At 65.3% G+C, this 10,758-nt stretch overlaps 1 protein-coding gene across 15 annotated transcripts in view; it reads left to right on the top strand.

Moving 5' to 3' along the window:
- Positions 1-10: 10 nt before the first annotated feature.
- The window catches only part of ELN (elastin), a 25,265-nt gene continuing 14,517 nt past the window's right edge, over positions 11-10,758 (top strand). For 9 of the 15 annotated variants that reach the window (XM_014953378.1, XM_014953377.1, XM_014953376.1 and 6 more), the window contains exons 1-9: positions 11-171; positions 6,942-6,995; positions 7,468-7,494; positions 7,682-7,714; positions 8,993-9,037; positions 9,658-9,753; positions 10,189-10,245; positions 10,351-10,416; positions 10,505-10,552. In XM_014953378.1, coding sequence (XP_014808864.1) covers positions 93-171; positions 6,942-6,995; positions 7,468-7,494; positions 7,682-7,714; positions 8,993-9,037; positions 9,658-9,753; positions 10,189-10,245; positions 10,351-10,416; positions 10,505-10,552 — 505 coding nt within the window. In that variant the 5' untranslated portion in view covers positions 11-92. The remainder of the gene's footprint in view (positions 172-6,941; positions 6,996-7,467; positions 7,495-7,681; positions 7,715-8,992; positions 9,038-9,657; positions 9,754-10,188; positions 10,246-10,350; positions 10,417-10,504; positions 10,553-10,758) is intronic. The other 6 variants (XM_014953384.1, XM_014953381.1, XM_014953375.1 and 3 more) reach the window with 5 other exon arrangements.

Here is a 10,758-nt window from a genome sequence, read left to right as displayed (position 1 = left end):
CCCCCTTCCCCTCGCATCCTTGGAAGCAACAATTAAGCAGCTCCGGGATAAAACACACTGCCTGCGGGAGCACGGGGGCATTGCTTCAAGAGATGGCAAGGCAGGCAGCTGCACCCCTCCTTCCCGGAGTCCTCCTCCTCTTCTCCATCCTCCCGGCTTCTCAGCAAGGAGGTAAGGAAAGAAAAGGCTCCTTCCCCACGGCCCCGCTTTGCCCCAGCTCCGCGGGGACCCTCCACGGGCACCGGGGCTCGGCTGCTGCCCTCCCCATCGGACCCCCGGGCAGCCCCACGCCCGCCCCGGCAGGGACAGGCGGCCCCCTCGCCCTGGGGACACCCCGGAGGGTGGGAGGGCAGCATCCCTGGGTGCCGCCTCCACGGAAGGCTTTTTTGCCCCCCGACCCCGTGGTGGCTTTTTTGCCCCCCAAGCCCGTGGGTGGCGTATGCCACGTCCGGGTGGGGTGGGATGGGATGTCCCTGAGGGGGGTGACACAGGGCGGTCTGGGAATGGCACTGCTGTGCAAAGCACTTGTTGGGGGGAGGTTGGAGGTGCTGCATCCAGGAGAGAGGCTCGGGGACATGAGGGGCGTGGGGACACCAGAGGCTTGGGGACATGTAGCAGAGCAACAGGGGGTGGCTACCAAGCGCCCACGGGGACTGTGACTGTGAGGGGCTGGGGGAGCTGGCACCCGTCACCCCGGGTGCTGCGGTGGGGTGAGCCCGAGGGGCAGGGGTGTGTGTGTGTGTGTGTGTGTGTGCATCCCACAGTCGCTGTGTGCGAGCTGCTGCGCAGTGTGTGGCCCTAAGGCAGAGCAGCTCGACCTGCCCGAACGGCCGGCTCTGGGTGCCTGGGGTGGCCCTGGCACCGTCCTCCCTGCACTCGTGTCCCCAGCGCCTGGTCCGTCCCCCTGGGGTCATGGCTTTCTGGCTGGACCCCGGCCGGGCAGCAGCGGGGGCTGCACGACACCCCTGTCACACGCAGACACACACATGGAGCAAACCCGCTGCTGGGACGGGGAGGTGAGAGCCGGTGCAGCGGTGGTGAGGTCCCGCGGGGGTGAGGTCCTATGGCGGTGAGGTCCCATCGTGGTGAGGTCCCATGGTGGTGAGGTGCGGGGCTGAGGTCCCGCGGGGGTGAGGTCCCATGGTGGTGAGGTCCCATGGCAGTGAGGTCCCATGGCAGTGAGGTCCCATGGTGGTGAGGTCCCATGGCAGTGAGGTCCCATGGCAGTGAGGTCCCGCGGTGGTAAAGTCCTGCAGTGGCGTGTGACCAAGCTGGAGGTGGCCAGAGCTGCAGGTGCCTGCCCCTGGGACAGCTCTCCTGTCTGGTGGCCGGGCCACGAGCACGCACGGAGAGAGCGGCTCCGGGCACACATTTGTAACCGGCTGTAAGGGACAAACTGGGCAAAGGTCTGCAAGGAGGGGACGGCAGGGTCAGGGATGGGACAGGGACCTCCAGAGAGGCAGGTGGTGGTTGTCCCATGGAGAGCGTGTAATGGACAGAGCCCGCCTCAGCAAAGGGGCCAGTGCCAGAGCCATCACATGGGGCTTCTCAGCCACCAAGGAGCAAGGACCAGAGGCGGGGAGAGGGCAGGATCCCGTGGGCAGCAGAAGACAGTGCCAGGGCTGTGGCTGGCAGTGGGCAGCTGCCGGCTGGGCCACTCCTTGCCCAGGGCAGAGTCCTCGAGGCTGCTCTTGGCAGCATCATCTGCCAATGCCCCGCAGCTCCCCGCTCTGCTCCGGCGTGGTGGGCTCTGGCAGCATGTCCCCGGAGCGGTGCCAAGCTGGAAAGCTGAGCTGCTGGCAGTGCCTGATCCTGGGCAGCCACAGCTCGGGGTCAAGATGCCACCCCTGATGGGATGCAGCTCAGTCCTGGGCACCCTCCGTCCCCCACAGTGATGCTCTGCACTGTCTTGCTGAGCTGCGGTGGCTTTGCTCCCTGGCTCTCAAGCAGTGGCCAACTGGGACAGTCTCGGGAGGGCTTTGGCCCCGGGGTGGGATCTTGTAACCTTTTCCTGAGCAGTTTGGGTCTGTTGGCCCCACTCCAGTCGCCGGCTCAATCTCCAGGGGTGTTTGCTGGTTGGGGAAGCAGGTCATAGAGGAGGAAGCCCTGGAGGTGGCCCCAGTGCTGATGGGAACACGGGGGAGCGCTTCCCCGTGGAAGAGTGAGGGGTGTCTCTGCAGCCTGGTGTGCTGGGTGGGCACCAGGCAGGCTCAGCCGTGCTCCCTGCGCTGCCAGCCCTCGGGGATGGAGCTGGGACAGAGGCATGGGCTGGTGGCACAGGCTGGGGGGGGATGCCAGGGTGCTGTGGGGTGCACCCACCTGGAGAGGGCTCAGGGCAGCATCCAACAGCACCCGCTGCCGGTGCAGCTCCAGACCAGCCCGGCAGCAAAGGGACCCTTGAGGGACCCCAAGGCTGAGGGAGAGCACAGAGGTTGTCCCCGTGCCCAGGGGCTGACCCCTGAGCTTGCAGTGGCTGGTGGAACTTGGGAAGCTCCTGGCAGAGGGTCGGGATCAGCCCCTGCTGCTCTGCACCCCCCGGGGGGAGCAGGATTGTACTGGGCACCATGAGGATGTGCACGGCCGGATCCAGGCCACTGCGCGGGGAAGCTGCCCTGTGTTTCACTAAAAGGTGCCATGTGTGGCACCTCCCAGTGTCTGGTGAGGAGCATCCATCTCTCAGTGCCTCCATCCATCCATCCCTCACTGCTTCTCGTGTTGGAGCACAGGGGGTGCCCTGCAAATGACACCCCCAGAGAGGGGACAAAGGACCCCAGGGTGGTCCCAGCCCTGCAGGCTTTGGAACCACGGGGCGGGGGGGTGGCTCAGGTGGCTGCAGGGAGTCTGGCACCAGCTGTGCTGGCATCCCTGCCTGGGCACCAATGAGACCTCCCGAGGACACCCAGAGTCTCCAAGGTGCCCCTGGGGCAGTTGTGGGGCTGGGATGGCATCTCCCCTTCCCAGCTGGGTACCTCCCCAAGGCACCGACCTGCTGGGGCTGCTCCCTCCACAAACAGCTGGCAGGGTGCAGCCCGTCCACCAGTACTCAGAGATGAAAGCTGGAGCCTTGGGGGGCTGGAGAGGAGCCAGGCTACAGCCAGCAGCCCCCCCTGCTCCCCCCCTCCCCGAGCTGCTACCAGCGAGCTTGGGCTGGGATGCAACACGGTTTCAAAGTTGCTTGGAGACTGCATGTTTCCAAAACCAATTCTCCAAAGAAAAAGCAAACAAGCGGTGTGAGGGAAGAGGGGAAATTTCTGCCGCGGTTACGCACTGAGGTTGCTCTGGCAGCGGTTGCCCACAGGCGCGGGGAGGGCGGCGAGGTCCGAGGTTTGGCCACCCGGCGAGGGAGTGGGCTCGTGTCCTGCAGTGGGTCCTGGTCTCGGTCTCGAAAGCTGACAAATAGGGCAAACCATCGGTATTTCTGGCTTGTAAGGAAAGCTGCAAGCAGTGGTGCAGGTAGAAATGGTGCGGACGGTACAGACAGTGGTTACTCCGAAATAACACAGGTAATGGAACAGTGTGGATACTGCAAACAGTGACCTGGGGTGCAGAGCTCTGGAAGAAAAATTCTGGTTTCTATAAACAAGACTCCACACCTGAGCACCTCCAGGGGTCAAACCCTACCACAGGATGCAAACTCTCCTGCCCCTGGCTTGAGAAGACATCCCTGGGGGGGGTGCTGGGGGCCAGCCCGATGCTCTGTGGGATTCCAGCCAGCCCCAGCCCAGGAGACAAGCTGGGAGTCAGGAGAATCCCCCCTCCCGGAGTCCTGGCAGGCTCAGAGCAGGGGCAGAGGCAGCGCAGGGCTCCAGCAGCCCTGGGAGGCTGGTGACTCAGTTTTCCCTTCCCCGATGTGCCAAGGGATTGCGGGATGGAGACGTCAAAGGGGGGGCATGCCATACCAGGGAGTGGACCCCGAGCTGGGCTATGGGATGCTGCCCCTGAGGCTGGGAGTGGAGAGGGCTGCGGGAGGACAGGGACTGGCCAAAGAGTGATTGCTGTAGCCCAGTGTGACCCCAGGGAGCCCACAGTGTAGCCTCAGGGAGCCCATGGTGTAGCCGGTGCCAGGTGTGTGGGCTGCTGTCAGCACCTGAGCTGCAGCCTGGCTGCCCATGAGCGGGACTGGTGATGCTGGGGTGGGTTTGGCTGGTCCTCAGCCAGGGAGCTGAGTGGGTCAGAGACCCCCTTGTCCCCCTAGCATCCCCACACCAGGCACTGCCTCCCCACTGGGACGAGCCTGGCTCTGACAGCACCAAGGCAGCTTGTAAACGAGATTGAAGAGAAGTGCAGAGCTGGGCATGTTGGGCATCAGAGCTGGCCAGGGAGAGCACCAAGGGGGAGGAGCCTCCTGCGATGCTCCTGAGTGAAAGCCTTGGCTCTCCAAAGCCGTGTGGCATCCTGGCCATCCCGCTGCCCCCTGCCCCCCACCGCCTCCTGCCTGGGCTCATGACCCCATTCTGCCTCCTGATCAGGGCATGGAGATGGTCAATGAGCTGGCACATCCCCTGTAATCCTGTGAAAGGTGCAGGATGGGCACAGTGCATTCTTGGCCCTGAGATGGTCTCTGGGGGGTGCCCAGGGAGGGGGCAGCAGCAGTGGCATCACAGGATGACCCCCCCTGCCAGGTCCAGCAACACCCAGGAGGGTGACAGCGATGAAGGGCTGAACATGGCAGCCATGGCTGTAGGCAGGTGTCCCCTGGATGTTCCTAGGGTCCCCACACACCTCAGGCAGGCTGGGAGCCATCCTGCCTTGTCCCACCTTCGCCGGGGGGGTCTCTGCCAGGCAGCCCTGGCACAGGGGGACAGAGGGGCAGGGGAGCTCAGCCTGGGTCCCCAGGATGCCCAGCATCACCCCAGCACTGGGGACCTTGCCTGGCCACAGGGGGCTGAGGCTGGGGGGGCACCACAGGGGCTTAGCAAAGCAGGGACCCTCCTGCTTGATGGGGGGCGGTCACCAGCCGGGGGTATAGGGGTCTCCGGCCGGATCCTGGCCATCCCAGTGACTCCCGCTCCCAGCAGTGATGGGGTGTCCCCTCCCAGCCAGGCGGGTAGGGGAGGACGGGCGATGTGTGGACGCTGGGAGTTTGTTTGGAAACAGGCAAGAAGTTGGGATTTGTTTTTCCAAGCTGGGGGGGTTGGGCGGGGGAATGTGCCGGGAAAAGGAGCCGCTCCGTAAAGCCCTGGCCGGCAGCCGGGCCGGGCTGTGCCGTGCCAGAGGGGTGAGCCGGCTGGCCGGGGCGATGGCTGAGCACGTGTCCCCTCCACTCGGAGGGACATGAGCTGCACCAGGGCTGGATTCAGCCCCTGGTCCCGGCAGGGCCCTGAGAGATGGTTTTGGGGGGCACAGGGGTGAGCCCTGCTCGTTGGCATCCCTGGGGCACATGGGGGCTGCGTGACAGGTCCTGGCATGGGCCCTCTGGCTGCCTGTGTGTCCCAATGGGTCTGTGGGTGTGTGTCCTGCCAGTGCGTGTGTCCTGCCATCTCCTGTGCACGCACAGCCTGACGCCTCTCTTGCACGCGTGTGTCCCCTGACACACGTGTGGGTGCACCCCAGTGCCTGGTCTCTCTGTGTGGCAGGGGTAGGGGGGCGTCCCAGGTGCCCTGTGTTGTTTGGGACACAAAAGCAGGGCTCAGGGGACACCTTTGTTCCTGCCAGGGTGCAGCAGGCAGCTGTTGGGGTGAAGTGGAGGGCTATGGGGCACAGAGAGGGGGGAACTGCAGAGTTTGCACCACATCTGGGATGGAGAAGAGATGCGCAGCATAATGTGCCCCCCCTCCATGGTGTGCCAACTTTGCCACCTGCCTGCACTGACTACCCTGCCCAGACCCTGGCTACCGTGCAGCCTGTTCCTGGGGGTGCTGGGTCCCCCCCACCCTGGCCGGGTGGCAGGGGAGGCCACTGCAACCTCAGAGCGGGACAGCAGGTCCTCAGGTCCCAGCCATGCCACCGCAGGGTCCCCAGTGCCCATCCAAGCTGAACTTCATCCCCTCTGCCCGGAGCAGGCAGGAGAGCTGGGTCCAGCTTGTCGCAGAGGTGCTGGCCACAGCAGCCCTGCACTTGTCTCCAGCAATCCCCAGATCCTCCTGCCATCCTCACTGCAAGCCCTGCCAGCCGTCTGCAAGCCCTCCAACAACCTCCCTGGTGCGAAAACCATGCCCCAGACAAAGCAGAGCATCCCTCTGCGTTGCAGCCTTCCTGTGCCATCAACCCCCCTGGAAGCCCCCATCCCATCCGTGGCCCTGATGGAGCAGGGGGGGATCACCCAGGGGATGGCTGCCTGGTGGCCTGTGGGTGGCAGACCTTGCCAAAAAACCCTGTTTGAGCACGACCTCTGAGCATGATGCCCTGGAAAACGGTGGGACTTGGCCATAGGGTGCAGGTGGTTTGATGAGTCTCAGCACCGTCCCCCCTGTGTCCAGCACCCCAGTCCTGCTGGCCTGAGCTGGCTCTTCCAGCTCATCAGGCAGGCAGTGTGGGCAGGGGGCGGCCAGAGCCCAGCATGCTCAGGCTTGACTGGGACCAGCATGGGCTGCTGGGATGAACTGGGACAGCCTCACCAGTGTCCCCAGAGCCACTTGAAGCTGGAGGTGATGGAGACAGCTTTGGCTGGGGCACAGGACGGGTTTGGGGAAGCGGAGCCGGGCACTAGCCCCGTGTCCCTCCCTCCCAAGCAGGACCAACTCCTGCTGACACCCCCACCCAGATGCCCTCTCCAGTTCCCAGCTGGGGCACCTCCAAGCCCTGTCACCACTGTCACACTGGGGAAACTGAGGTGGTCAATGAAAGGCAGGGACATGCCCTTGAGCCCCCTGCCCCAGGACTCTACACCCCAGCTCCTCTGCAGGGAGCAGCTACCCATCCCAGGAGGAGCCCCCCACCTCGACCTGCTGGATACACGTGGGTCTCTGTGGGGATCTTAACGAGGGTCTCTTCTTTCGCAGGGGTCCCTGGTGCTATCCCGGGAGGGGGAGTCCCAGGAGCAGGCTTTTTCCCAGGTAAGGGGGTTCAGGCAGCATTGCAGGGGGGACATCACCCTGCCCACAGGGATGGGGTAGGCGCCTGGGGGGTCCCCAGGTACCTCTGAGCCAGCACGGAAGGCTGGGGACCTGCCAGCCAGGATCAGGGGACATGGGGACACCCTGTCTGGCCATTCAGCCCTGAGTGGCTGCCACAGTGCCAGCCCCACAGCATGGGGACAGGAGTGGGTGGCAATGCCAGGTTGACCCTGGGGATCACTAGCCCAGGGCTGCCACTGACACCCTGGCCACGGGAGGTGCTCAGAAGTCACAGCCTGTCCCTGGTGTTTCAGCCAAAAGCTTGGGGACATCCCCTCTGGGATGTCCTATCCCTTTGCACCCCTGTGACCCTCTCTGCCTCCCCATGGATCCCCAGGAGCCTGGTGTGGGTGGGTGGGTGGGTGGTGGGTGCTCACAGCAATGGGTGCTAAGTCTGTGCTGTTGCTTCCAGGTGCTGGAGTTGGAGGTTTGGGAGCAGGTGAGTGCTGGGACCCCTTTGCCCAGGGGGTGCAGGACATGGAGGGGAGGCAGCACCCCGGGCAGAGCTGCCTTGTGGCAAGAAGGGGGGCTGCCATGAGGGTGGCCCTATCCTGCATGGTGTCCCCGCCTCAGGGGATACTCGGAGGAAGGGTGGCTCTGACCCCTCTCCCCTCGCTCTCCCCTAGGACTCGGGGCTGCAGCAAAACCTCTCAAACCAGGTAAGACACCTTTCCTTGGCTCTCCCACCGCCTCCGGCCGTGCCAGTGGCCAGGATATTTCCCAGTCTCTGTTGCCCTCATGTTTCTCCTACGTGGCCAAGGGGAACCCCCTGCCCTGGTCACCCCCACGGCCCAGCCACGCAGCAGCCAGCACTTTGCGCCCTGCCCTGCCACACTAACCCCCCTGAGCCCCCACAGCCACAAGGGAGCCTTCCTTCCTCATCACCCAGCTTCGGCGCTCTGCCCTCTCCCCTCCAGCCCCCATGGACCCCCCTTTTGGGGTGCTTTGCTGCCTGCAAACCTGCGCCAAAGCTCCTCGCGAAGGTGCCAAGCTGGACAACACTTGCTCAGCCCTGCCAGGAGCCCGTGCCCGTGGGAAGCTGGCACCACCTCTGCTTGCCTTCATGGCCGAGCAGCTTCTGCTGGGGCTCCTGCAGCCCATGCTTGGGTTTGTCTGACCTATAAATGAAAGGGAGAGAAGGGGCATCACCAGGAGAGAGATAAGATGATGGCAGGAGGATGCACAACCCCAGGGCACAGAGCCTAGGGCATGGTGAGGAGGTTCTGGGTACAGCTGGGAGGTGCTGGGACAGCAGGGACCGAATGTGCAGGGGGCAAGCCTGCTGCCAGCGGAGATGCCCGGTGGCATGGAAGCTCAGAGAGAAATGCTCTTGTAGATGGAGACCTGTCTCCCCTCCCTGCCTGCCCCAGGGGTACCCGCTGTGCCCCAGGGCAGGGGCACACTGCACACCCCCCCCCCCGGTCCCCCGAGCCAGCCCGTCTGCGCGGCGGGAGCGCCAGCCTGAGGCGGGGGCCGGCAACCTCCGTTTACTCAGATTTCAGCTCGTGGAAAGAAAAACAAGGCCCTTTATTTCGGCATAATTAAAACCAAACGCGGCGCGGCCGTGAAGCCCCAGCCGGAGCGGTGTCCGCGCCCTGAGCCAAAGGCACTGGAATTTGCGCCTGGAGGGAGTGAGGGCTGATTAGCCCCAGATGTTGGAAGGCAGCGCTGGCCGGAGCCGGAGGGACTCATTCCTTCAGCCATAAACATTTCGGCTCTGTCCCCTCGTGGCCTGGCAGGGTGGGGGGCGGGAGAGGCAGAAAGGGACAGGATGGGGGACCTGGATGCTGGCGGGCACGTTTGTCACCTGTCCCTGTGCCCGTCCCCGGGGTATCCTCCCACCCCGCAGGGATGGTGCAAGGGGGATGCTCCTGTTCCTCTGGCCCCTGGCCATGTCCCCCCCCCTGCCCCCCACCTCACCCCACTTCTCTTTCCAGGGGTCGGAGGACTTGGGGGACTCGGTCCACTTGGCCTGCAGCCAGGTGAGCATGGACCACCGGCCACCCCTCCTCCAGGCTTTGTCCCCTGGGGCAATGTCCCCAGAGACCCACCTTGGGGACAAGCACGTGGTTTGTCCCCACCGGGTGCTCTCCGTAGCCTGCCTGGTGTGTCCCACCCGGGCTGGGCACCCTTCCCAGACCTGAGAGACTGGCAGCCACCACCAGGCACCACTGTGGTCCCCAACGTCATGGTATCACACGTGGCTGGGGGACCCCAAGCAGCAATAGGCGAGGAGGGACCTGAGGTTCTGCAGCAGAGGGGACACTGCCAGCACGTGTCCTGCCAGCCTGCCCAGGGACGCAGGGGACCCCCGCGTGCGCAGCAGCCAGTGACACCTCAGGGTGCCCCGGGTGGTGTTGACACAGTGGGTGATGGGTGGGAGCAGGTATCTGGGGGGGACACAGGGAGAAGCCGCTGCAGGACAGGGCAGTGCCCGCTAACCACAGCCTTACCCAGCCTAACGCCAGCCCCCCAGCACCGCTGCGCAGCCCCCCATGGCTCCCCACCCCCTGGGCCCACTGGGGCCGGGATGGAGGGCACGACGCCTTCTTGCCGGCTGCTTTTTTGGGGAGGCTCAGGGTGTTTTTTCTCCTCCCGGCAGGTGCTGGGGGTCTCTTCCCCGGAGGCGCCTTCCCCGGGGGCGTCTTCCCCGGTGGTGCTCCCTCAGCCGCCGCGCTCAAGGCTGCTGCGAAAGCTGGTGAGTGCCAGGGGTGACCGATGCCATGCTGGGCCGGGCAACAAGGCAACGCCAAGGGGGGTTGGGAAGCCCCTGGGGACTTCCAGTGTCCCCTGGAAACCTGGGTTAGGAGAGCTTTTCCCCTGGAGCTGGGGGGGGACAAGCGGGAGGTGCTGGTCTCGCAGAGATCCTCGACAATTTGGAGGGACCCCGGCACATCCTGGTGTGCCAGGAAAGGGGCATTGGCCAAACCTGAGCCCCCAGGAGTGGAGAGCACCGAGCTGCCTGGTCCCTGTCCCCAGGTTTGGGGGACCCATCCCTGGTACTGCCTCAGGGTCTCCCCTTCACCCCCCAAGCGCCGTCCTGAGCTTGTCCCTTCCTTTGTCACCACTCTGGCCACCCGTAGCCCGGTGGTGGCATCTCACGCTGGTACACTCCTCTTCCCAATGCCCCCAGGTGCTGGCATTGGTGGCGTGCCAGGAGTCGGTGTTCCTGGCCTGGGGGTCTCCACAGGTAGGACATGCCCCTCGTCCCCAGCATAGCCCAGCCTTGTCCCCGTGCCTGCCAGGGCGGGCAGGAGCCGGTGCCGGGGGCTCAGGGGGTCTCTGCTGCCCGCAGGTGCGGTGGTACCGGGCGCGGTGCAGCCCGGGGTGGGCGCGGCAGCGAAACCCCCCAAAGTACCAGGTAGGTGCGCGGCCCCGACGGCGGGGGCCGGGGCGGGGGGCGGCGGCGGTGGGTGCTCATCCATCCCCGCCTTTCTCTCGCCCGGCAGGCGCTGGGATTCCTGGAGCTTTCCCGGGCGGCGTGCTCCCCGGCGCAGGTGAGCCGAGCAGCGCCCCAACCTCCGGGGGGGGGTCCCCAGCCCCCCGGTTGGAGTCGGTCGCCTTGCGGCCAGCTGCACCCCGGGCATTTTCAACACCTCCCCCTGCCGAATTCCCTGCCTGCCCCGTCCCTGCTGCCTGCGGTTTCCAAACCCTTTCTCCGGGGCCGTAGCGACATTTCCCCCCTGCCAAAGGCTGGGGGGGG

This window comes from Calidris pugnax, unplaced genomic scaffold (assembly GCF_001431845.1).
Source record: "Calidris pugnax isolate Ruff unplaced genomic scaffold, ASM143184v1 scaffold133, whole genome shotgun sequence".
NCBI classification, from domain to species: domain Eukaryota; kingdom Metazoa; phylum Chordata; class Aves; order Charadriiformes; family Scolopacidae; genus Calidris; species Calidris pugnax.
Note: the sequence above shows the minus strand (reverse complement) of the source record. Positions and strands in the feature narration are given on the sequence as shown.